Source organism: Rhinolophus ferrumequinum, chromosome 2 (assembly GCF_004115265.2).
Source record: "Rhinolophus ferrumequinum isolate MPI-CBG mRhiFer1 chromosome 2, mRhiFer1_v1.p, whole genome shotgun sequence".
In the NCBI taxonomy this organism is placed as follows: domain Eukaryota; kingdom Metazoa; phylum Chordata; class Mammalia; order Chiroptera; family Rhinolophidae; genus Rhinolophus; species Rhinolophus ferrumequinum.
In genome coordinates this window covers 71,940,743-71,968,492 of record NC_046285.1, presented here as the reverse complement: position 1 = coordinate 71,968,492, position 27,750 = coordinate 71,940,743, and the positions used below count along the sequence as shown (strand labels likewise).

The 27,750-nt window shown below is 36.8% G+C and overlaps 1 protein-coding gene across 1 annotated transcript; it reads left to right on the top strand.

The window, feature by feature from the left end:
- Positions 1 to 974: 974 nt before the first annotated feature.
- SKIL (SKI like proto-oncogene) lies at positions 975 to 26,641 on the top strand. Its single transcript, XM_033135584.1, has 7 exons — positions 975 to 1,314; positions 2,913 to 4,665; positions 15,705 to 15,802; positions 17,701 to 17,933; positions 20,891 to 21,132; positions 21,426 to 21,650; positions 22,214 to 26,641. Exons 2-7 carry the CDS (start codon positions 3,568 to 3,570, stop codon positions 22,367 to 22,369), a joined length of 2,052 nt encoding a protein of 683 aa, XP_032991475.1. The 5' UTR covers positions 975 to 1,314; positions 2,913 to 3,567; the 3' UTR covers positions 22,370 to 26,641.
- Positions 26,642 to 27,750: the final 1,109 nt, after the last annotated feature.

Sequence of the window (27,750 nt, the reverse complement as noted above, 5' to 3'; positions counted from 1 at the left end):
GAAAAGGGGATTTCTTGGTGTTTCGAAATATGACGGAGCAGATCGGCAGAGTTCTATATGCTAATTGCCTATCCTGGGGACACAGACAGGGAGGGTCACAGACCTGGAGGACCACCCTGAGGGTCAGAGCCGGAAGCTCTTACGTCGTATCTTTCCTCGTCACATCTTGTGTTCCCCTCCAAAACGAAAAACAAAAAACCCTCAGTATACACTGTAGAAACATGTAATTTCTACCTTTTGGAACTGAGAGAGCAGTCTGATAAGGAGGGAGGCTGAGAAGTAGGGACAAAAATGTTTTCTCCCGGTTTCGCCGGAACTTTGGCCAGCCCTCCGGCCTGGCCCGAAGGCGGATGGAGGTCAGTCGGGGGAAGGCGTCTGGGCGGAGGCTGCCCAGGCAAGGCGGGGGCCGCCAGGGTGGGGCGAAGCGCAGGCAGCTGGCTGGGCGGTCCGCAGGCGGGAGGCCCTGCGGGGGCGGGGGGGGTGCAGCCCGGACTCGCAGGGCCCACAAGGGGGGCGCCGCAGGGCGGCCGCTACCCGGCTGCCTCCGGGGCGGGGCGGCCCAGCTGCGGCCCTGCGGGGGGAGGGTCGCCCGTGCCTGACCTCGGGCGGCAGCGCTCGGCCCGGCGGGCCCTGCCTCCGCCCAGCCGGCTGCTGGGGTCGTGCACAGTGCACGGCGCGGCTGCCCTGCCCCCTCTCTCCCTGTCGCTCGGCGGCCGAGCGGCCAGGGCGCCCCCGGGTCTGGCCCGTCACCACAGAGCAGCGGGTGGGGCGGGGGCGGGGCGGTGGCGGCCCCAGACAGCCGGCTGGGCGACTCGAGGAAGGAAGGAGAGAGGGCGACGGTGGGGGTGGGGCGGGGAGGGAACATCCTGTCTGCGCCGGGTGCACCGCAGACAGCGCCGCGCGCCAGCCGCCCAGACGGCGCGCGGGGCCAGGAGCGCCGGGCGCGCGCCTGGGGGGGAGGGGCGCGCGCGCAAGACGACGGGGCGGGGGGAGCCCTGAGGAGCCACAATAGGCCAGACGGCGCGCGCGTTCCCGAGGAACTGGAAGCCGTGAGGCGACGGTGGCAGGCCCGCGCGCGCGGTGCCGCCGCTGGCTCCGTTCCCCTCCCCTCCTCCTCCCCGCCGCCCTCGCTCTCCCCCGGGCGGCCGGAGACGGCGGCGGCGTCTGCGGGAAGCCGTGTGTCTCCGCAGTGACGTGGGCGGGCCGAGGGCTCGGTGACGTCAGAGGGCTGTGTGTAGCGATGTGTGTGGGGTTCGGAGCGGCGCCGGCACAGCCGAGGGAGCAGGCGAGCGGCGGCGGCGGCGGCGGGCACAGGTGCGGCCCTGGCTTGCTGTGGGGACGCGGCGGGAGGCAGGGGGCGCGCGGCCCCCGGGGAGCCCGACGGCAGCGACGGGGGTAGTGGGGAGTTAACAAAGCTCGTCGAGCTTCCCCGGGCGTGGAGGCCGGAGTCGGGGGTCCGGATGCGCGGGTCCCGGGTGGGGTCGGGGCCAAGGGGGGCGCGGGGGCGGGTGTCCTACGGCGGATCCTGCCTCGCTGACTCCGGCCGGTGGGCGTGGGCCGGAGAAGGGCTCTGCACTTGACCCGAGCCGTCGGGACCCCGGAGACTGGGACACCCGTCAACACCGCCCTCCCCCCACCCCCGGTCACCCCGCAACGAGTCTGCGCTCCGCGGGGATGCCCCGGGCTAGACCGGGTTGGTCGGCGCTCCACCCGCTCGCTGACCCTTCTCCCTCTGGCCCCCGACGGGCGGAGGTGTAGCCTTAGGGGTGCTGGGGTGACACCCGAGAACTTCCCTGGCAGAGGGTGCACGGGGGATTTCCACAGTCCTCCCCGCGGCCTCCACAGTGGGGCCGGGGTAGGATGGCACTTGGGGTTTCCTGAGACCGCGAGTGGGGGTTGGGGGACTGCACTTCCACCACTTCCCACTAGTCCCTTGCACACCCCAAGGCGTCCCGGGTCCCTGTCTTCCACTCCTCCTCCTCCCCCTCGGGTTTGAAACGGGTGGGTGGCTTTGCGTGGGCGGAGGATTTCAGGGTTTGGGGGACTCCCCCATTCTAGGTCATGCCTCCTGCCCTCTTCCCTTGGTTTGCGTTGGCTGAGGTGTTCCTGTGGTGGGCGAGAGTCAGTCAGTACGTTGACTAGTGGCCTTGGTCCTTCATCTTTTGGATTTGTTTTAAGATAAATTTCTGGGAGTTTGGGAGGCAAAATTTTCTATTTATTGGTTTTCTTTTGGATTTTCTCTCAGGAGAGAAGTAGAAGAAGAATCTTTTTCCTTCCTCCATTTTCATTCTTTGTGAGGTCTGTCTGCCTTGTGCTTTCTGTCCCGGATTAGTCTTCTTCAAGGATGGAGATGCCCAGGCGTGGAGGCTATAACTTTTGGCTTCCATTAAGCAAATTCACTAACCTTTTAAAGGAAAGTTAATTTTTATCTCCAGTCCTTCCAGAAAAAGAGCACACTGACTAGATGAATCAATGCACTTAAGCTTGTAAGTTAATTGCATACGGTAGATATGTTAATTCGTATCTGATATTTTGGGGGGAGGAAATTGGTGTTTTTTTTTTTTTTAAGTTAAGCGATGAAGTATTGCCTTGTTTTAGTTAAAATGGCATAACTGAGAAGCCTCTGGTACTGAGTTTTGGCTGAGATGATATGTTTAAGGTTCTTCCGGTTCTGAGTTGGAGTACTCCTCTTCCTTTTGAGGGTATTATTGCTCCCTTTACCCGTTCTCCGAATTGTTTTTCTATTTAAATGAAAGTTCTCATTAACTGGTGTTAGATTTAAAGAAATCACTCAAGTGTCACCTTTGGAAAAGTGAACTCAGTTTAAGATTAAGAAACTGGTTTCAAACTGACCCTTTGGCCTCTGGAGCAAATTCAAATGTAACTCTTCCCCCATCCCCCTTCTCTTTCAGAGTAATTAAAAGAAGAATGAACGTAATCCTTGAAGATAACTGGGCAATTTTTCTTTAAATCACCTTTAATTATAGAAGTACAAGTGGAGTCAGAGGCTCTTCTTACTGGTGTGACAATTTATGCAAGCCTTCAGTTTGTCAACACAGAATGACAGATCATCATTTTTAGAGAAGATACTTTTTCCTTTTTTGGTGTCCTTGGTGCCAGAAGTTAAATTTGGGTGCATCATTTTGACTTGTTTTTGTGTCTAGGTTTGGATGACACAAGTAATTGCATAAACTTTTCACTTGTTTTGCTTAAAACCAAACCAAACCATTGCATTGAACCTGGAAATCTTGAATTGAGAGAATTGGTAACTTTTAATACATATCTGAAGAATTAAAAAGAAAGAAAGGCTTCCTCAGAGGTGTGCCTCTTTAAATTTATATTTGGAGACAAGAAATTTTATAGCACTTGGAGTGAAATTATACTAGAGTATAAGAACCAAAACAAAGTTGCAAAGTCTATTGAGTAATTTAGGGAGATCTCTTTTTGGAAATTCAAATTTTCTCTGAGAGTAAGCTATCATAAGTATTGGTATACATTTCTTTGTGCAAATAAGCAGCTAACAATGCAAATCTCACATTTACTTATTTAACATAATAGTTTTTAGCAATGGAAAACCTACAAACAAAATTTTCCTTGGTTCAGGGCTCAAATAAAAAAATGAATGGGATGGAAGATGATGGCAGCCCTCCAGTGAAAAAAATGATGACAGACAGACATGCCAATGGAAAAATGATGATAAACAAGATGCCCACAGTAAAGAAGGAACACCTGGAGGACTATGAAGCGCCAATGGAAACTGACGGAGAGCATGTCAAGCGAAGCTGTACCTCTGTGCCTGAGCCTTTACACTTAAATCCCAGTTTGAAACACACTCTGGCACAATTCCACTTAAGTAGTCAGAGCTCTCTGGGTGGACCGGCAGCATTTTCTGCTCGCTATTCCCAAGAAAGCATGTCGCCTACTGTATTTCTGCCTCTTCCATCTCCTCAAGTTCTTCCTGGTCCACTGCTCATCCCTTCTGATAGCTCCACAGAACTCACCCAGACCGTGTTGGAAGGGGAGTCCATTTCTTGTTTTCAGGTTGGAGGAGAAAAGAGACTCTGTTTGCCCCAAGTCTTAAATTCTGTTCTCCGAGAATTTTCACTCCAGCAAATAAATACAGTGTGCGACGAGTTGTACATCTATTGTTCCAGGTGTACGTCAGACCAGCTTCATATTTTAAAAGTCCTGGGAATACTTCCATTCAATGCCCCATCCTGTGGGCTGATCACATTAACTGATGCACAGAGACTGTGTAATGCTTTATTGCGGCCACGCACTTTTCCTCAAAATGGTAGCATACTTCCCGCTAAAAACTCTTTGGCTCAATTAAAGGAAACTGGCAGTGCCTTTGAAGTGGAACATGAATGCTTGGGCAAATGTCAGGGTCTTTTTGCACCCCAGTTTTATGTCCAGCCTGATGCTCCCTGTATTCAGTGTCTGGAGTGCTGTGGAATGTTTGCGCCCCAGACATTTGTGATGCATTCTCACAGGTCACCTGACAAAAGGACTTGCCACTGGGGCTTTGAATCAGCCAAATGGCATTGCTATCTTCACGTGAACCAAAAATACTTAGGGACACCTGAAGAAAAGAAACTGAAGATAGTTTTAGAAGAAATGAAGGAGAAATTTAGCATGAGAAATGGAAAGAGAACTCAATCCAAGGCAAGTTTTTTTGTTTTTGTTTTTTTTTAATAGCAATTTGGAATAACAGTAACGGTTTACTTTGAGATCAAAAGTATTTATTTAGAATATAACTTGTGGGTTGAGAAACTTACTGCTCATGGAACAACCAAAAATACTGATCAATATAATAAGTATCACACTGGGCTACAAAGTACTTTCCTGTGTGTGTTCTTTGAGTTTCTAAACAACCTAGTGAGAGAAGTAGGATCATTCCCATTTTACAGATAAAGAGAACAAGGCTCAGAGATCAAGTGGCCCTCCCAAGATTATCTAGCCAAGGAGTGGAGGATTGGGGACTTCTTTTTCAAGTCATATTCTCTTTCATACATCTTGCTTTTTAATGACTAAATCTGTTGTTTTCCTAGGATTTAAGGTAGTTTACACTTAGGTGTTACCTCCATTTGCAAATGGTTTCATAGCTAGTCAAAACAGCATTTTTCAAAGGCACATCTAGGATTTCTGACATTGTTTATATACTTGGGTATTCAGGCTTGATGAGTATTGGACACAAATGGACAAGAAAGATTTATTTGAAGAATTTGTGATTCTAGGGACCAAGATTTTTTTTTAAAGAAAGGAATAATTAAAAAGTAATGACAGAATAAAAGATTGTTTTAGACTAAATGTTAAATTAACATAAAAACCTATTAGCAAAGAGATCTTAAACTTATTTTTCCCACTGGATTATTTGATATGCTAAACTAATATCTTCATTCTAAGAGTTTGCCTGGATAATAGACAAGATTTAGGTTATTAAATATTCAGTTTGTTGGTCTGGTTTTTAAATACATTTTTCTACTTGATTAAAATCAGTATAGTAGCTAACACTAAGGGTTTGGAAATGTGGCAAGCATTGTTCTTGAGCTTTTGTACTTTTTTGATTTGTACAACAAAAGATTGACCATGTTTCATTTTAGAAATCTAATTTTTCCAATATTAGTTTTTATTCCTTGAAATAGTCTCTGTCTTTCTACTTCACAGAAGAAATGAATGAAATGATGGAAGGTTATTTACAGCAACATTAGAATGTGGGCTAGAATAGAATCTTAAGATTTGGTATCCTGTGCTTTATTATGGTACCTTAAGGTTTTGAGGGAAATTTAGTTTCCCTCAAAATGCAGTGTAGTTTTAAGACAGTGATTTGCTTCTGAAGCCCCATGAAGATAGTGTTAAACTCTAATTCAGGGTACTTTGCTACTTGCTGCTTCCACAGGGTCAGCCCGCTGTTGAAATTCCTTGCCTGTGGCTACTAGATAAGTTCATATTGTTCAGGTGCAGTTATAACAGATTTTGAAGCAGGGTTGACTTCAATCCAGTTCTCACCTTGCTGGACTTGCTTACAGCTGGACTGTTCCCATGCTGAAGCTTGTGCTTAGAGATTATCTATATTCTGAAAATGTGGAATGCCCCTTTTGATATTTATGATGTCTTCCCTCAAGCTGTTTATGGGCTCTACCTTTACATGGCCATAGGTGGCACACTATTTGCCAGATACTGCTCCAACCTTTGTTGCTCTGACATCAGCATTTTTAGGATAAACTACTTTGCCTAATGTTCTTGCTCTGTTTATGAAAAGAAATACCTGTGAACCATGATAAAGGTTTTAAAAAAAGATGATGGATTTACTTAACTGAAACTGAAGGTGCTAGGGTTTGGATAAAATTGAAATCATCCTTCATCTGGATATAGTCTTTCATTGTCTCAAAATTTATTCATTTGAATTCATTTTTTATTGGGGGAAGATGTGAGATTTTTTTTTCCATCTTTCTGCTGTTATTTTTTGCAGTATTTGCTATAGTGTTTCGGTATTGTTTTTTAGTATTGTTTCCAATTGTATATGAATTTTAAGCCATTTAAGGGAACTTAAGAAAATGTCCAGCAAACGAACCTTTAGTAAAGGAGAGTTTTTTTGGGTTCACATGTAATACATACTTGAGTGATGGTTTTGCTATGCTTGCCACTTGACATTTTAAAAATTCACTCCTCAAAAGAAAATGTCCAGCAAACAAACCTTTCGTAAAGGAGAGTTTTTTTGGGTTCACATGTAATACATACTTGAGTGGTGGTTTTGTTATGCTTGCCGCTTGACATTTTAAAAATTCACTCCTCAAAACTTTGTGAGGTAGTTTTTTTTTGAAGGTCTGTTGAACAAGGTGTTTCTCAGATGAGAAACCAGTCTCAGATGGGTCACATGCTTCTGGTTGTATAACTGGTAGGTGGTAGACTCAGGAGTTGAAATCAGGTCTTCTGACTTGAAGTCTAGTAATTTTAACTACTTTTCCCTAAAGCAAATTTAGTAGCAGAAACTGAAATGTTGAGAATCATTAACTTTTTAAAATCAGTTTCACTTCATATAATGGTTCTTAAACTCTGTTAACTTGTAATAGACTAAGGTATTTAACTGGGAATGGGGCAAGGAGATAGCTCTTGACTGGGGAGCGTTTTTCATTATCTTCTGTGAGTCAGTGAGTTGGTTGCCAGACAAACCAAATAGACCCAGAGGAAGCTCATGTTAAAAAGTTGACAGTCTTTTATTTTTTTTTAAGTGAAAATATACTAAATATTAACTTCATATAAAAGACTCATTGTTTAGTGTGAATACTAATGTAATTTTATGTGTTTATGTAGTCAAATATTGTTTTTGGATTAGGAAAAAACCCCTGAAACTCAACAGGCAATTGAAATGTTGAAGCTGTCAATTATTTCTGCGGATGGTAGTTATATTAGTAATGATCACCAAACTATTGGCATAGCTAATAGCTATATTTAATTTGCAAAGTTAGCTATAGATGGAAGAAGTAAGTGTTACAAGGTCAGTGCTCTAGTACTGACTGTATTCTTTGTAGAAATTAAAGGTGTATTTTGAACTTTCTTAGGTCACCACAAGAAAAATACTTGAGTTTAGGTGTGCCTAGTTTGCTTTGCAAAGTGGTGTTATTAAATTGTTTATTTCTTCATATCGTTTGAGCTTTTTGTGCTTTTTACTAGAAAAGTGGTTATTTTACAGTGCACAAATATATACAAGAATATCATATTCCTGATTCTTCTCCAAATCCTCAATAGGTATTTATTTGATTTAATTCTGATTTTGTTGAATCTTACATTTCTGTCTATGGTAAAAGGTCATTAAGCAAATTGATCATTTGTAAATAAAATTTGAAGGGTGATATTTGCCTAAGATTATTTTCAAGCATATTAGAAAAGCCCATTTGTAGTCAATTGATAAGATAATTATAGGTGATTCTTTACTGTTACAGCATATGGCTGACAGTCTTCACCAAGTTAAAGATGATATATGTCCTTAAAAGTATATATGTTTTAAAATTAAAATTTATATTTCTAATATTTAGACTTCATTACTCTTAAGTAAGAAAAATAAGGTAGTTTTTTTTTTCAAATTCTGCTTAGTGGGGAAAAAACTGTATAATGATCTATGATGCAAATACAGCTGGTGCCAAAAAAAAATGTATGTATACACATTTTAAGAAAAGAAGAAACTATTAAAAATGTAAAACTCAATATATACATATAATAAAAGATGAATACAAGTCATGTGTATACATTTTTTTGGCTCCCCACCCCCGAAGATAACCTAAAGATACCAACTAAAAATTTTCCCTCTAAAGCTTATTAAATATTTCACTATTTTTAGTTTTGTATTTTCCTTTATGTTCATAATTTCTGTAGAGGTCATTGGAATAATAATAATTACAGAAAATTTCTCCTCTCTTTTAAACTATTATGCTTTTGTTTAGGAAGTAAATACGCTTCCTTGTTTTGGAAGTAAGGAAATAACACTAGAGAGAATGGGCAACTACAAAGAGGAGTGTTGGGGCAAAATGTGTTCCAGTAACAATTGTGGAGGATTTTATAATAATTTGTACATCAGTGGTATAGTTTGCATTTTGTTATTAGTATCAATTTTGATCAAGTGGGGATAAGTCAGAGTCACATGAAGTATTTGTGCTCATATAAAAGGTCGGTACGAATATTTTTGTGTAACTTTCTAAAATTAATAGCTGGCTTCACGAGTTTAGAGATAATCTTTTTCCTATTTTCCCACAACATAGTTTACTATACCTGGCACGTCACAGGCACTCTGAAATCTTTTTTTTGTTTTCACTGAATACATTTTTGGAAAAGAACACTTTTATTAGACTATTTGGAATTTTTTGAAAAGTGATGGTTTAATCTTCAGTAAACATAATTTGCATATAAACTGTAGAGTAGGATAACTGATCAAATGAGAGAATGAGTGTGAAGTATTTTGGAAGAGTCTTGAAATGCAGGATGCTACTTTGAACTATTGAAGTAGTTCCTAATACGTATTTGGGGATTTTTTTTTTTCCCTTTCTGCAAACATCTTGACTTACCTAGAATTATGTGAAGATATTTCTAAGACAAATAAGATAACTAAGTATTAGGTTCAAATTTATCTCTTTTTTAGTTGTTTGTACAAAGTAATTACCCTAGTTGGATATTTGTTTACTTACTGAAATGAAATGTGCAAGAAGAAAGTGCAAAACAGATTGTTAAGAATTATGTTATAGGACAAATACTTCAATGAAATCTTTAGAATGGCTTTGGCAATAGTGCCCCCTTATGGTTTGGGAAATACAGAGTGTATATTTATATTCATTTTACCATTAAAACATGGCAAAACATTTAAAAATGTTAATATATTTTTAAAAGTTTATGATTAAAAAACTAGAAATTTATTCTTTTGTTCTGAAAATAAGAAACTTCAAGGAAAAAAAGAAAAAGGATAGTCTTGAATCAATATATAGTGTTCTCATAGCTAGGCATACATGATAATTTATGCCATTGGGAGAACAAGGAAGTAATCAAGAATTGGGTTCATTTGACGAATTCTGGGAGTGGAAAGTGATTGTGGAGCTGGAACTCAATTTGTTCAAGTAAAGAGGTAGAACTAGTGTATTAGGTTGGTGCAAAAGTAATTGTGGTTTTAAAGGTTAAAAAATAATTGCAAAAACCACAATTACTTTTGCACCAACCTAATAAAATAATTTAAGGATTTTATTAGAAGACAAAAACCAAAAGAATATATAATTAAACCATAAACCTTTTTAAAAGTATTTTTTTTTCCTATAACTAAGATATTACAGCATCATGGTAGACACAGGAATGAATAGGAAAGATACACAATTAATTTAAAAGTCATTTGGATTTCTAGGCTTATAAGTGGATCACAAAAATATAGAGGGTGCCAAGTAAATGTATACACATTTTAAGAAAGGAAATAACTATTAAAATCATAATACGCAATATATACGGATAACAAAAGATGAATAAAAGTCATGTGCATACATTGTTTTGGTACCCTTTTCCGTACAGAGACTTGATGGAGGTGCCCTACGGCAGGAATTCTTCTAGATTCTGAATCTGGAATGTGGTAGATGCTTAATCAAGGTTTGGATAACTGAATGAAAAATCTTAATAGTTCTATAAATTTACCAGTGATTTTTGAGGAGGAAGATAGAATTAAAGTACAGATTTTTTTATTTGTGATATTGAATTTATTTTGAGATTTCAAATAGCATTAAAAGTGCATATTTTGTTTATCTTACGGGAAAAAGGAATAAAAGTTTAAGAGACTTACGAAAGACCATTTTGGTAAATAATACTAGGGCTTTTATTCCATGTTAAAAAAGTTTGGTGTGGGCGGCCAGATGGCTCCGTTGGTTAGAGCACAAGCTCTGAACAACAGGGTTGCCCGTTTGATTCCCACATGGGCCAGTGAGCTGCGCCCTCCACAACTAGATTGAAGGCAACGACTTGAAGCTGATGGGCCCTAGAGAAACACACTGTTCCCCAGTATTCCCCAATTAAAAAAAAAAAAAAGTTTGGTGTGATTATGAAAGCAATATAGGTCCATTGTAGTCCAAGAAGAAAAAAATTTCCTCCTCATTTCACAATGGAGTGATGATTAACTATGGGAATTTATTCCTTTGCATAGGTAATGCTTTGTAAATATGTGCAAAAGCATCTATAGAACGCGCAAGTGTTACTGATACAGGACTAGTTGTTGAAATAATAGTGTTTTTGGACCAATTTTAAGACAGTTCACTTAGAGCAGTGTTTTTCAAATTGCAGTGTAACCCATGTAGTCTTTCTCATCCGGGGTCCATGAGAGGAGAAAGAAGCCCTACAGAGAATATTTGAGTGACGGTTTGTCATTTCTCCCCAGGATGGTATATAATACCATTTTAAATGCTTTTGGAGAAGAGAAGTTAATTAATTGTATATAATGGATGCCTGGGGGCATTTGGGCTTTAATTCTCTTGAGAACCCCAGTTGAGAAAGGGCCCCGAGGGTCATGAAATCAATTTAGTGGGTCACCAGCAAAAACAAACAAAAAACCGTGAAATAGAGTAAAAAAGCGTACATTGTACATAGTACATTAATGTGCATTTTGCTATTCAATTTACAAGAGTTGAAGGCCAAAATAGGCCAACATCATACTTTTTTTAAAGCATCTATGCTGAAATGGGATAGAAAAAGCAAAACCATAGATTTATACAGATTGAAATTTGGCGACAAACATTTTAGTGAAATATGTATATGACATGGAGATTTCCAGGTAATTGCAATGTTCAAAGGTTTGGACACCACAGAATTCCAATATAAAAATTTTATTTTTTAAAGTTCCAGGAGTTAACAAGATTTTATCATCAGTTTGTTCCTTTTCCTTCAAGTTGTAAAAGGAGTAATATCATACTACTGACTTCACATGGCTTTGTGTCCATGAAGGATTTAAGATAACAACAGTTGCACATTATAAGAACGTAGCCTTTACTTTTCCTGTGAGCATTTTAAGCACTTCAAATGTAAAATTGGCTTTGTGCGGTAGGTGGTATGATCTTTCAGAGTGGGGGAACAGCAGACATTGCTGTAGCTCCTGAAGATCTGTCTTTGATGAGTTAGTGGAGATGCTTAGATCAGATTGTTCCAGTTTTGCCTTAGGTTGATATATTCTAATAATTACAATGAAATGAGGCTCAAGACTAAGCCTTAAAATCCCTTAAGTAGCTATTTGCTACCTTGTAACACTATTCCTGTTTCAGTTGTTGAAACACACTCATTCATAACATGTTGGAAGTACTGAGGAAACCTGATCCTATACTGAGAGATTCAATTTCTTTCAGTAAGAGTTGTTGGCAGCTGTTTGGTAGGGTGTCTTGTGTTCTTCTGAAATCATTTATTGACTACTTGAATATCTTACTACTATACTCAGTAAAAAGATTCTGACAGGTATATTTACTTTATACATAGTTGTTGATTAACTACTGTTTAGTCATGTGTTTAGTAAGGTTGTTAGTGATTTATGTTATAATGTTATGTATATTTAATACTCATTACATTTAAATTCTTGTTTAATAACACCATTAGGATAGACTTAAATTTAGCAACTGATTATTCTTTCTTATGCGTACTGTCTCATGGACACCAAAATGTATAATCTTTTATATTTTTAAAATAAACTTTTTAACATTTTAAAAAGTTTTCTTATTTTGGGGTGATTTTGGAAATCCCACCAATATTTTGAAGCATCGTCTTGATTTCTTTAGTTCATCAATGTTTGCCTTTCCAACTTAATTAAAGGCCATAAATATTAATCTGTTACTGTAACTAAAAACGAGTGCCACCTAAAAGCAAAGTTTATTACTGAAATTAGTCTAGGAATTTAAAGGTTTTTTTTTTTTTTTTTTTTTTTTTTTTAATACAAATGGAATGTTTGTGTATGAACAGTGCTGAGTGGGTGAGATTGCTTTTGTATATCTAGGAAGTGGTGACAAAAATGCTTATTGGTTTTTTTATAAATGAAATCAAGTTCTCTAAATTATTTCATTGTTAGACTAGTAAGTATTATACTACCAAAACACAACAGTTCTTTATTAGGAAATCTGATTATCAAGAGGTTATGTATACATAACACAGTAAGATGAAATTTACAGACATTTTCATAAAACAATCCCTAAGTTTTACTTATTTAAAATTACCTCTTCCATACATTTTGGGATTGTTTGTATTTTTCTTTCATAAACACTGTTGTTTTATGACTTAGAGAAAGAACCTTCAGAATGAAATAATGTCTGAAATTTTTCTTAGGTGTTTCAGTTGAGGATTTCATCTATTCATTTTGTGGTAGAAATGGTGGGGAAGTTGGGTGATAAAAGCGTTTAAAAATGTTAAAGGCTCTAACTTAAGCTACTAAGTGATCTACTGCTCTGCTTTGCCAAGTCATGGAATGTATTTTAATGTTTAAATACACAAAGGGAATAAATTATTCCCATATTGAAAGGTAAGATAAAAGGCAATAGATGTTCTCATCTCTTGGTATCTTAATTTTTATTCCTGACCAATAAAATGGCACTGCTGTCCCATTTAATTATATTGTTCTTTTGAAGACCTAACTTGTATGTTGACACAAATGCAGAATAGATGAAGGCATGCCTGTGAATGTTCTGTTGTATAATGTGTTCTTTTCTTAATTATTATTATTTTTTTAGCAGTTTTTTTTTTTTTTTTTTTTTAAATTGGGGAATGTTGGCGAACAGTGTGTTTTTTCCAGGGCCCATCGGCTCCAAGTTGTTGTCCTTCAATCTAGTCGTGGAGGGCGCAGCTCAGCTCCAGGTCCAGTTGCTGTTTTCAGTCTTTAGTTGTAGGGGGCACAGCCCACCATCCCATGCGGGAATTGAACTGGCAACCTTGTTGTTAAGAGCTGGCGCTCTAACCAACTGAGCCATCTGGCTGCCCCACCAGCATCTGCTTGTCTTCAGTCTAGTTGTGGAGGGTGCAGCTCACTGACCCATGTGGGAATTGAACCAGCAATCCTGTTGTTCAGAGTTTACGTTCTACCCAACTGAACCATCCAGCCACCCCTTAATTGTTTTTAACGTGCAGTTAGGATAATTTGTTATAAATGTGTTTATGGCTTAGCACAGCATATTAGGTAAAATTAAAGCTCAACATTTTATTATTAACTCCTCTTTAGGCTGTCAGCTGTCACCTGGTAACTATCATTTAGTATTTTGGTTGCCAGCAGTGAGTTCCCTTTCTAATTTACTGGTAGACCTAAGATGTAGGCTAGGAAACTATGTAAAGAAGGGATTGATTTACTTTATTAATAAGTAGTTGATTTTGTCTCAGATTCTGAACTTTGGAATATTTGATCAGGATTGAGAGATTTAAAAAAAAATTTTACTCTTATATAGAGTCTAGAGGCCCTCATTGAATACTCAACTCTTTTTTTAAATTATTGGGGTGACAGTGGTTAGTAAAATTACACAGGTTTCAAGTGTACAATTCTAAAATATATCATCCTCATATCACATTGTGTGCTCACCACCCAGAGTCACTTCTCCTTCCATCACGATATATTTGACCCCCTTTACCCTCTCCTTCCATCCCTCTCCCCCTTTACCCTTTGGTAACCACTAAACTGTTGTGTCTATGAGTTTTTGAATACTCAACTCTTAAATCCTTTTGAAATAATATTCTTTTCCCTGTCATCCCTGTGGTCTTGTTAGTCTTTCAAATTCCTTGCCCAGTAATTCTTAACAAAAATGTCGAACACCTACCAATACAAGTTGCCATATTTTTGTTTGTGGCTTTTACTTGGCCTTAAATTATCTATTCTAATTGGTCAAGTCATGTAATATGTGCTCCAAAAGCTTTCTATTTTCAGCCTGTCGAGTTGGGGCAGTGGGCCACTTGTCAGGCCGCTCCTGAGTGGCTTCAGTCCTCGTTGGTTTCCTCCATCAGCAGGATCGCCCTCATCAAACCATGGACAGTTTAGGAATTGGTTTTGCTGTAATCACAACTGCTTAGCATCTGGGGAGATGTTTCCATTCCATTTTACTTAGTTTCTTGGTTCTGTACTGGATTATTAGGACGTCAGGCAAAATAGTTTTCCTAATTTCTTGGTATTTGGTGGCTGTCTCCTGAGTGGGCATTTATGTGTTATCTAATAATGTCATTCTCCATACACCTTACTTAGTTGCAGAAGGGAGTGGAGCCTCTCGGAATCAGGGTCAGAAGAATATCAGCTCTCCTTTTTGTCTCATCCTTTCTTTATCTCATTCCCAATTCCCTTCTCACTCACTCCACTGGGTTTGTCTGTTAACCTCCTCTTTGTTGACCACCTGAACCATGCCTCCTTTCAGCTCATTTTCCCCTCCTCCATTATTGCGTATTGCCCTCTTTTAAGGTACCCTTTTCCAAAAAGAGCAGGTAATTACTATAATATGAAGTATACGTGTGTAGGAGGAGGGGTAACAAAGTATAAAGTAGACCAAAGTAAGGGAGAAGTTAGTGACAGGTTATTCTTTTTTTTCTCTGTTTCTGAACCTCAGTTTTCTATTTGTACAATAGAGATAATGCTATCTACATAATGAGGTATTTGTTAGAATTTAAGCAGGTTGTATAAAGTTCTTATCAGTAGATGCTCATTAAGTGGCTGGGTACTTTCTCCTTTCCTTTATTTACAGGTACAGCTTATGAGGAAACATGGTTTACTGATAAATGTTAGCAAAGAGGTTTCACATTTTGTTTGGCAAAGTATATTAGTGTTATCTAATACTCTAACAAATACTGTATGGATGGGGTGTATTCTAGCTGATCATAGCAGAATGAAGAAGAATCAGAACTCAACCAATGCTGTACATTTGCAGAGTGCTATTATTTAAAATGGATTTTAAAAACAGATTCCATAAGTATGAAATTGGATGAAATCATTTCTGGTTAATCCATGTTAACATGAATACTGAAACTGTTCTTGTGATGGGGATAGTTCATGTAATAGTCTTTGAGTTTCCAGTGACTACACATGGTACTTTAAGGAAAGACTGCCTTATTAGATGATGAATTTTAAATTAATGTAACTCTGTCAGGGTTTTCCAGAGATACCCTATGGCGCTGTCAAATGGACGCATTAAAATTTTAACCATCATCACATCTTCTCTCAATAAACTTTTTCCTTCTACATTTTTCTACAGATAGATACACCATCAGGAATGGAATTACCATCATGGTATCCTGTTATAAAGCAGGAAAGTGACCATGTCTCTCAGACACATTCATTTTTACACCCCAGGTGAGTGGATATTAACTTGTTAGTTCGTTCGTTTGTTCATTCATTCATTCAACGAACATCTGTATGTCAGGTACTATACTAGGCCCTGGAACTTCATTATTTAGCTTTAGGCTTTCTTATTAATCAATGAAATCAGTTGTTAACTGTGTTGAATATTTAAGGTAACTTTTTCTGTGTTTCTATGTTTTTTCCCTAGAAACCAGTCATTTCTTTTTTGCCTTGAAGTAAAAAATGAAAAATTTTTTTTTCATTTCTTTACTTCCTTTCAAGAGGTAAACCAACTCTTCAGGAGTTTGGTGTGCAACTTTGATATTTTAGAAAGAAGTCTTTTTGAAATTTAGAAGCTATCATAGTAACCATACTCCTCAAAGTCGTTTTCATATATATATATATATATATATATATATATATATATATATATATTTTAATTGGGGAAGGGGAATATTATTGGGGAAGGACTTTATTGGGGAAGAGTGTGTACTTCCAGGACTTTTTTCCAAGTCAAGTTGTTGTCCTTTTAATCTTAGTTGTGGAGGGTGCCGTTCAGCTTCAAGTTGTTGTCCTTTCAGTCTTAGTTGTGGAGGGCGCAGCTCAGCTCCAGGTCCAGTTGCCGTTGCTAGTTGCAGGGGGCGCAGCCCACCATCCCTTGCGGGAGTCGAACCAGCAACCTTGTGGTTGAGAGCCCACTGGCCCATGTGGGAATCGAACCGGTGGCCTTCGGAGTTAGGAGCACGGAGCTCCAACTGCTAAAGCCACTGGCCGGCCCCATATTTTCAATAAAGATGCGTCTTGGATTATAAACTTACTTATTCAGTCCTAACTTTTTATCTGTTACTGTAAATATGTATTCCCCCCAAGCATGGTGATGAGGAATCTCAGTCTTACTTACATTTGCACAGTTCCTACATTCCTATTGGATTTGAAGTAAGTGTTCGAGCAATAGTAAACCTGTCAGTTTTCTTAGCAGACTATTATTGAGTTTTCATCTTCAGAATTTATGTGATTTGTAAAGAGGAACAAAATAGATGTGTCTTGTACAAAGAAAATGAGATGTAAGAAGAGAGTATTTAGGATTTAGTGGATAAAGTGTTATATCAGTTAAATGGTTGCATCTTTTGGCTGAAGGTTATGCAGATTATAGTTAATATATGGTACTTGAATATCTAGCTCATATCTATTCCATGAATCTCTGAGATAATCTACTGAACAATTTTCTGTGAACTTGGAACAAAATTGGTAGATATCCCTTTGATCTTAGTTTTGCACGATTTATTATCGCTGTTTTATGAAATACATAGGAAGTACTAAAATATTTTCGGAAGCTTGCTCTGTGGAGTTTGATACAAGGAGCACTGTGCAAGTGGCTGGACAGCATTCAGAGCCTATGTTCTTCTTGAGCTGTGTAAGCAGGAAGGGCCCTGGGCGCTCTCCCTGGGCCTGTGGTGACCAAGGCCATGGCTATGCAGTGTGGCCTCACCACAACAGCAAGGATGCCTTGCTTTGGAGGGTGGTAGGCAGGACGAGTCCTCCAAAGTAGCATATAGTCTGTTTTCCTTCTGGCAGAAACCTACCTACTTAAAGCTGTTAAACAGCTCTGTAAAGTGCTTCATGATTTTAGTTCTCAGGTGGTTTTGAAGGAAGGAGAAGAGACTGTGATTTTCCCAGTGAGTATCTTTTTAGTGCTTAGAAATTACTGTTTGCAAAAATAGCAAAAATCTCTCATAATTTTGCTCTAATTGCCTAAAGTACTGACTTTTTCAAGAATTTTTTTCTGTGACTCTTATTTTCTGAGTCGTTATGTTGTCTGTTTTGGTATAAAAATTATTTAACCATAGAAATACATTTTGCTTTTTACCTAAATGTAATGTGTGTCTTATTATGTCTTTCTTTGTTTTCAGCTACTACTTATACATGTGTGATAAAGTGGTTGCCCCAAATGTGTCCCTTACATCTGCTGTATCCCAGTCTAAAGAGGTCACAAAGACAGAGACAAGTAGATCCATACCAAGACAGTCAGAGAAGCCTCACAGGAGTGGGAAACATCAGAAAACAGTATCTTATCCAGATGTCTCACTGGAGGAACAGGAGAAAATGGATTTAAAAACCAGTAGAGAATTATGTAGCCATTTAGGTAAGTATTCAGAAATTATCTTTTTAAAATAAAATATCTAATAAACACATTTATCCATAATTTTCAAAGAGGATTTCTGTTTAAGAGAACTTTTCAGGTAATTGAAGCTTTTCTAAAAAATTCCACCTTTCAAAACTCTGAGTGACTGTAAGAACCTCCATTGCTGTACTTTCCTAGGATGGCTATAGAGGCTAATGAGATGGATGTATGGGCTATATGGCTTCACATTGCAAGTGATTTTTGTCTGAGCATTTTTTCACCTTCCTGCCTTTTCTTTCCTGTCAGATTTCTTTAGAAATCCTTATTATTCTTTCTAGTTTGCTGTGAACTGAGAAACCATTTAACTAATAATGCTAAGAAGTATATGTAATAGTACTTAGGTATAGGACTCAAGGAAACTTAGTCATGGAATAAGGAAGGATTGAAAATTCATAGCTGTGGGAGCCAGACAGATGGCAAACATGCAGAATGCCGACTGGACATCTAAAAAAAAAAAAGCTGCCTAGTTACAGTGCCTTTTATAATACTGTGGACCAAACAAGTATATTCCCTTAAGTGCTGCCTGTGTTACCCTTCACGTAGCAGCAGAACTCTGCTTACAGCTGAGGCAAGTGTGACAGCTATTTCAGCTTTCTGGGAAGAGTTGAAGAGTCTTCTAGTGATTAAACTGTTTTTATAAATAATTGAGATTCTTGAGTGGTTTTCTGTACTTTAATTTTGAGAATTTTAAAACTCCGTTTTCTTTGGATTTAAATATGGTAAATAATTACTAATGTACTATTTGCATTATATTTTATTTCCCAAACTAATTCTAGTGACTTTTAAAAAAAATGTTATAATTCATTTACCTTAAAATATGTACAATTCAGTGACTTTTAGTAAATTCACAAAGTTGTACAATGATCACAAATACTTAATTTCAGAACATTTTCATCCCCCCAAAAGAAACCCTGTATTCCATTAGAAGTTACTCTCTGTTCTCCCCTTTCCCCCACCTCTGTCAACCACTAATCTATTTTCTGTCTTTGTGGATTTACCTTTCCTGGACATTTTGTATAAAAGGAATAATACAATATGTGGCCTTATGTCTGACTTTTTTCACTAAGCATATTTCTCGGTTCATGTTGTAGCATGTATTCGTACTTCTTTCCTTTTGATGGCTTAATAATGTTCTGTTGTGTGGATGAACATACACCACATTTTGTTCATTCATCAACTGATGGACATTTGGATTGTGTCCAGTTTTTGGCTGTTGTGGACACTTATACAAAAGTTTTAATGTGGACATATGTTTTCATTTCTCTTGGGTATATATTTAGGAGTGGAATTGTTGGTTCATGTGGTAACTTGGTGTTTAACATAGATTGCCAAACTGTTTTTTCAAAGCAGCTGCACCGTTTTCGTTCCCACCAGCAGCTTAGGAGGGTTCCAATTTCTGCATCTTTGCCAACTCTTGTTGTTGTCTCTCTTGATTATATCCATCCTACTGGTTGTGAAGTGGTATTTTATGGTTTTGATTTGCAGTTCTCCAATGACTAATGATATTGAGTGTCTTTTCATGTTTTTATTGGATATTGCAAATCTTCTGTGGAGAAATATCTATTTAGGCCCTTTGCCTATTTTAAAATTGTGTTGTCTCTTTACTATTGAGTTGTAAGAGTTCTTTATATATACTGGATACTAGATCCTTCCCTTATCATTTGTCATTTTGCCAGTTGTCTTTTCACTTTCCTGTTACTGTCCTTCGAAGCACAAAAGTTTTAAATTTTGATGAAGTACAATTTTGTTTTTTAAAGAGAGAAATTTTTCTTAAAACTTTTATTTATTTTAAGTGTTTTTCCACATCCCATCAGCTCCAAGTCAAGTAGTTGTTTCAATCTGGTTGTGGAGGGCACAGCTCTTAGTGGCCCATGTGGGGATCGAACCGACAACCTTGTTAACAGCTCTGCACTCTAACCAACTGAGCTAACTGGCTGCCCCCCAATTTGTTTTTTTCTTTGGTTGCTCACTTTATATGTCATATCTAAGAAGCCAAGATCACAAAGATTTGCATTCAAGAGTTTTAGCTCTTACATTTATGTCTTTTATGTATTTGGATCTGATTTTTATATATGGTACCAGGTTCAACTTCATTCTTTGTATGTGGATATAGTTATCTCAACACTATTGAAAAGACTGTTCTCTCCTGACTGAATTGTCTTGGTGCCTTTGTTGAAAACCTGTTGTCCATAAAAGTATGGGTTTATTTCTGGACTTAATCCTTATGCCAGGACTACACACAGTCTTGATTTCTGTAACTTTGTAATAAGCTTTGAAATTGGGGATTGTGAGTCCTGAACTCTGTTACTCCTTTTCAGATTGTTTAGCTATTTTGGATTCCTTGTATTTCCATATGAATTTTAGAATCAGCCTGTCAATTTCTGCCACAAAACCAGCTAGGATTTTGATAATTATTTTATTGGAAAAAGTAGATTAATTTGGTGAGTATCGCCAGCTATCTTAGTCCCTTTGGGCTGCTATGACAAAACTACTACAGACTGAGTGGCTTATACTACAAACAGTTATTTGTCACAGTTCTGGTGGCTAGGAAGTCAAAGGTCAGGGCATCTGTAGGTTTGGTGTTTGGCAAGGACCTGCTTCCTGGTTCATAGATAGCGATCCCTCACTGGGTCCTCACATGGTAGGAAGGAGGAGAGCTCCCTGGAGTGTTTAAGTCTTCTAGTTCATGAACGTGAGATGATGTCTTTCCATTTATTTAGGGCTTTAATTTCTTTCAGTGATATTTTGTAGTTTTCATTGTTTTAAGTGTTGTACTGCTTTTGTTAAATTTATTCCTAAGTATTTTATTCTTTTTTATTTCATTTGTAAATAGAATTGTTAATTTCATTTATGGACTGTTCGGGTGACTTTTTAACAGTGATATTCATATGTTGTTATTTCATTTATGCCTCTTACAGATCCATCAATTTCAAATAATTCTATAAGTAAAAAGAAACCCGAGTCTGCCACTTGCAATTTAGTCAGAGACACAAACAAGGTGGGAATTGACCATGATGCTGCAGCTTCATCTCCACTTTTTGTCAAAGATGTCGTTTGTGAGGATGATAAGGGAAAAATCATGGAAGAAGTAATGAGAACTTATGTAAAACAACAGGAAAAATTGAACTCAATTTTGCAGAAGAAACAACAGCTTCAGCTGGTAAAATTATTATCTAAGTAATAGCCCATTATGAAAAGATACTTTTGCACATTCTTAAGAAAAGTCAAAATGAGATGCTGCAAATGTATTTAAGATTTCAGTTTTACACTCAGAAGCAATTTTAGTATACTTTTAAATTTTTAGAGAAAATAGTTTTTCCAGATAATTACTTCTACATAGAACTGATATGATAGTGGACTTTTAGATATTGTATGTCCTACTTTTTCCTGAATTAAAATTTTTATCATGATGGAAATAAAGTAAAAATTGTATTGTGATTCTTTATATTGTAGGAAGTTGAAATGTTGAGTAGTTCAAAAGCTATGAAGGAACTCACTGAAGAACAGCTGAATTTACAGAAAGAGCTCGAATCTTTGCAGAATGAACATGCTCAAAGAATGGAAGAATTTTATGTTGAGCAGAAAGACTTAGAGAAAAAATTAGAGCAGGTAATGAAGCAAAAATGTACCTGTGACTCAAATTTAGAAAAAGACAAAGAGGCTGAATATGCGACACAGGTAAGAACTACTCAGTTTATATATAATGTTGTCCTTTCAGCCAAGATGGTTTTTTGACTTGGATTGCTTTATTACTTTAAACTTTTGGTGGGTTTCTGTAGTTTAGTTGCCCAGATTGCTAATCTCTAGCTATCTGAATATCAAGTGTTATATTATTTTAATGTAGTATATTGGCTTTCAAACCAACAAATTAACAAACATGAACTGTTGTCCACTATGTTCAAACACACTGGAGCAAAAATGAATAGGAAGTAGGTTACAACTTGGGGCAGGTGAGCAAATAACACTTAACATGAGCAGGCTGGGATGATGGAGAGGTATGTATGCTAAAGCACAGGGCATGATGAAAGTGCTCCAGGGGTTCCGTTCTCTTGGCGCTTTGTTTTCCTCAATTCGTCGTCATGTCAAAAACAGATTAATAGTATTAGATATTCAAGAGATTGTAGTGTGCATGAAATAGTTCACTTTGTAAAGATTAATTGGAAGGTAGATGATCTTTGCCAATTGATTAAATGGAAACACAAAACTGACTGAAAACTGACACAGTCTTTTAAATCACACAGTTGGCAGAACTCAGACAGAGATTGGACCATGCTGAGGCTGATAGGCAAGAACTCCAAGATGAACTCAGACAAGAACGAGAGGCAAGACAGAAGTTAGAGATGATGATAAAAGAGCTAAAACTGCAAATTTTGAAATCAAAGACTGCTAAAGAATAGAAACCTTTAAAGAGATTCATCTGTGTTATCCCCAACAGAGTTTATTTTTGTTTGTTTGTTTGCTTTGCTAATTGAATTCTGAACAGCTTACCTGCATGAAGATAACTAGGCGTTCTATCCATTTGTAGATCACAGAAAGTGAACAGATTATATATTAGTACATAAATTCTTACATTTTCCGAGTGAATGAATATGTATGTTTCTTTGTACTTTTTTCCAACCAGCTTAGTGACAGTACTCTATGGTTTGAACTATTAGATAATCTGCTTATATTTCTAATGCAAGTTTAACAGTTGTATACTTTTTAAAAGCTGCTTTGTGTGATGGAAAGTAGTTGTGGTCAATTTTGTTATCCATATTTCAGACTCAATTTTAGATACAATGATGACATCATATTTCAGATATATAGAGCTACTCAAGGGGTTGCATCTCCATTTTTTTATTAACACAATCTCCTTTCTAAGTTGATACACTATGATTACTATATACAAAATTTTGCTTTTATTTTGTTCATATCCTGGAATGAATTTCCATCAGTTCTCTTCTTTTTAATGTCTCCTAAAAAACATTTTGTCAGGAGAGGAATTTCATTGATGAGGTTATAGCACACCCCATGAGCATACTGGGGAAGAATAATATGCTTTATTGTAATCCTGCTGCTAAACACAAGAAGCAGTTGTAATTTGTTTTTTGGTTGAAATGTGGTTATATTTAGGGTTTTTTTTTTTTTTTTATTTTTTTAAATGCAGCAACTTCAGGAGAGGGAATAAAATGTAAAATTCCTGAACTTTTGTTTATGTTGTTAATAGTGGTGTGAAATGTTAATGTTTTTGAGAAAAACTGGTATCATTAATGTACATCAGCTTCTATACAATCCATAATCTTCCTCTACAGTTTTTATATGTAGTTATGGGTCTTACTGAAATTTATATAATGGATTTGTTTTCCTTTGTGGATTTGTTTTTCTTTAAATTGTAAAATATTAAATGTCTTGAAGGTTATGTTGGGCTTCTGTATGTTTATATATTAAGTCTTATCAAGATTAGCATGAATGGACCATTTTAATTACTACTTAATATCAAAATCAGGAATTTACAGTCAACTGGTTAGTGTGTGAAAGGTTAATAGGGAAGTTTAGTTATCTGCTACTAAAAGGTTTTTAGATATTTTTTAGAAGACAGGAATTCTATAGTTTGGGGGAGGGGCAAGATTTTCTGCACTTTTTATTTTTTCCTGCACAGAAAAGTCTGTCATTCTTTAATGACAAATTTCATATTAGTTGTTGCTTGGCTTAAAAGATACAAGGTTAAATTCTTAGTATGCATTTCTTTAAAGAACGTTTCCTGAGCTACTATTAATACATTCTTATCCCATGAATTTAATGTTTCTCATGTTCTCACATAAGGTACTGAATGAAATTACTTAAGAGCTAAATTTATTTTTAAAATAAATCAGCTAGGGTTAAGGTTATATACTGTTCCCAGCATAGACGATAGCTACTCTAATGGTATAGAACTTCAACAATCGGTAGGTTATCATTTAACCAGTTATTTTTATAGTTTGCTTAATGGTACTAATGTATCCTAAATGAATTTGTGTACTTCCCAAAGTATAATTTCTTCACTAGAGTGTGATCTAAATGTGTATTTTGTTTTCCATTTAAACTTTACTGTATTAATCCTGCAATTAAATTTGTTGATTTTTGGAGTTTCCTCAAGGAGGAACAAATGTTAAAATGATTTATCCTCTAATACCTTTTATTTAGGTCTGGAGAAAGTAAAATCACAGGTATTTTATGATATAGTTTTATTTTAGTTGTGAATTAGTTGTGTCACAGCTAAACTTTTTTTGGGAGACAAACTCAAGCCCTTATAATTTCATTTATTTTTGTAATTCATTAAAAATCTTTGTTTATGTTACATTATAAATGATAAGCTTACTTAAGTTTCAACCCAAAACTTCTAAAATAAACTGCTTAGTCTTTGAAATATGTTACTGTAAAATTCTAAGCAGTGCTTAAACACCTTTAAATTATCATATCCTCTTAATTTACACTTGAGTGAAGAAATATTTTTTTTCTAGTTCCTCACATAATGAAAACTTGTCACATGAAATTATATAGTCTTCATTTTCCCGAAGATAAATCAATGTGCCATAGGTTTCTGTCTAACTTCCTTGAAAATAGTTTTTTAGTCAATTGTAAATATTACATTATTCTAGTTAAAAGTAATTTTAAGTTAAATTGCACCACATAGCTTGAAAATATAGGGATTTTGTAATACTTTAAAAGTGGCCTCTGCTAAAATATCTTACCATATAAACTTATTCTTCTATTCTTTGCATGCTCATTTTGTGTGTTGATTACTAGCTTAAAGTTTGTTTTGGTGTTGTTTTTGCGTGCCAATTCCTTAGGCAAGCAGATTTTGCCTCAGATTTTGTAATATTCTTTTTAGGAAAAATGCAAAAATATTTACTTTAAAAAGCTGCATTAGAGGAACGGCTCATCAAAAGTGTTAGAACATCCTTAGAAGGAAGAAAAGATAGAATATTAGCTTCCTGGGTGATGGGTGATCTTTAATTTGGTGATGATAGTTTATGCACCCTAAACTTTATGAGAAAAAGGTACCAAATCTATAAAGGTAGTAAATGTAAAATCTGCTGTCATTGAGGAAGCTTGAAACCACCCTAATTTCACAAATGGAACTCGTAACACTATGAAAGGATTTGACCAACATAAGTTTGGCTTACGCTTTAGTTTTGTAAAGCATATTCTTTTGCTTGAATTTCTATGTCCATGAGAATTATGCTTCTTGAACTAATTTTATAGCATATTTAATATATTACCAGTTGAGCTATAAAATCATTTGTACATATTGAATTAAAAATCAGTTACTAAAGTAGTTGAAATAGAGTACAATGATATTTGCAGGTTATCCATATATTTTAGAAGTCATGACAGAACAACTAATTCATTTGCACATCTGTGGCTTCTGTTTGAAGGAAAATAAAATGATAAGGAAACTTGAGTAATATGAAACATGTTCAAGGTATTTCCCTAAAATTAATTGTGAAGCTGGTGCTAAAGGTTTTTGATCAGCTTCTAAAATTTTCTTCTCAATGAAAGACTTACATTTTGATTGTTTAGGGCAGAATCCTCATTTTTATTTGTTTTATGCATTTAATCCACACAATGGGACATTAAAAATTAGTGAAAAGTTGTGCTCATACTGTACATCTATTTCTGTGCTTGGAACTACTTGTTAATAGTTTTTATTGAAGCTGTCAGCAATAAGGGATTCATTACTGCTGTATTATACATTGTGGGACTGAATAATTTAAACAGCTTAATTTTTTCTAGTATAGAATACTTAAACATTTCCATTATTGGAAAAATTCACATAGGTATTCTTTCTTGCATCTTGTTTAAAAGGACAGTCTTTTTTTTTTGTAAAATATTTTCATTTTAAATGGCTTTAAACTACATAATGCAATTTGGGGCCTGTTTTTTTTTTTAGTAATAGAATTAAATGTCTTATATAGTGCTACTGTTTTTGAATTAGAAAATTATCACATGTAAAAACAAATTTAAAAATGAAGCCCAGATAACAAAATAGTATATTAAATTAGTTGAATGTAAAAGAAATTTATAAGATTTTTTTCTTCAATATAGATACCTCATTTGAAAATAAAGCACAGCGTACTAAAGTAGTTCTAGTAAAAAGTCCTACTAAAAGAATTGCTAAATCTAGGACACCTTTTCGGGAACTATAGTTGGGGAGAAATAAAATATACTTGCTTTCAACCATTCTGTTAGAGGTATTTGTTTATCCTAATAATTTTAAGCCAACACAGTAGTCTTAAATCATTTCTGAGTTTTGAATCTGTGAAGGCAGTAAATGAAATACCTGTTCTGTAACTGTTGAAACAAATTGTTGACTACCTTGACCATAATTCAATTTTTAACATTTTGCCAATGATGTACAGTTTTATGGTTAAAATTGCTGTGGTTGGTTGCATTACATGATACACAAAACTGTCCTCTACCTCACGTGAAATAAATATTTTATATGGTTTTACTATGAAACAAGACTCATCTATCTGGTTACTTAGTTTACAAATTTTGAATTATATTTATTGAAACATGACATACTGTGCTCTTAGCTTATACCTCAATTGTATTTTGTGCTGTTTTCCATTTTCATGCCTTGTAAATAAATTGTATAGATTGTGGATTAAATTCCAAATAAAAACTTTTAATGCCAATAAAATTGATTCAAGCCATCTTAGTATCCTGTGTGAGCTCTACTTGTGCCTTGATATTGACGTTTTCTCCTTTTGTTATTTTAAAGTCTGTTATTCATTACATACTAAGTGATTGAGTTGAGAAACCTTTTTTCTTATAAAATGTGAAATTTTATGCAATATTTCAGGTGATGAACATACTGGTGTTTAGTAATTATTCTCTTTCATGACACTTGGACTCTTGCTTTAACAAGAGTTATCCCCCACCCCCTAACTCTGGTATTACCTATTACTGTATAACATTATTCCAAAATTTAGTAGCTTAAAATAAATATCACATAGTATTGAAAAGGCAGAAATCCAGGAGCAGGTTAGCTGAGTGTGATGACTCGAACTCTCAGAAGGGTGCAGTTATATGTGTGTGTGTATTTTCCACATTCTGTTTATCCATTCATCTGCTGATGGACATTTTGGGTTGTTTGCACATTTTAGCTATTGTAAAAATGCTACTAGGAACATTGGTTTACAAATACCTGTTTAAGTCTCTGCTTTTAATTCTTGGGTCTACACCCAGAAGTGGAATTGCTGGATCATGGTAATTCTATATTTAACTTTTTGAGGAATCACCAAACTTTGTCATAGCAGCTACTTCATTTTATATTCCCATCAGAAATGCACACGTTTTCTAATTTTTTAATATCCTGGCCAAAACTTGTTTTCCATTTTATTGAAAACAGCCATCCTAATGAATGTGAAGTGTTATTTCATTGTGGTTGGATTTGCGTTTCCCTCGTGACTAATGACATTGAACACCTTTTCATGTACTTATTGGTCATTTGTGTATCTTCTTGAAGAAATGTCTATTCAAGTCCTTTGCCCATTTTTTGTTGACTTGTAGGAGTTCTTTATATATTCGGGATATTAATTCCATATCAGATACATGATTTGCAAATATTTTTTTGTCATTCTGTGGGTATCTTTTCACTCTTAGTAGTTTCCTTTGATGCACAAAAGTTTAAAATTTTGAGGAAGTCCAGTTTATTTTTTCTTTTGTTATCTGTGCTTTTGGTGTCAAATCCAAGAAATCATTGCCAAATTCAGTGTCATGAAGCTTTCCCCCCTATGTTTTCTTTTAAGAG

Excerpts from the sequence above, each read along its gene's own strand:
- SKIL (XM_033135584.1), top strand. The coding sequence starts at position 3,568 with ATGGAAAACCTACAAACAAAATTTTCCTTGGTTCAGGGCTCAAATAAA. Across the intron at positions 15,803-17,700 it reads CATTCATTTTTACACCCCAG|CTACTACTTATACATGTGTG; the intron begins GTGAGTGGATAT and ends CTTTGTTTTCAG. Across the intron at positions 21,133-21,425 it reads AGAAACAACAGCTTCAGCTG|GAAGTTGAAATGTTGAGTAG; the intron begins GTAAAATTATTA and ends TTTATATTGTAG.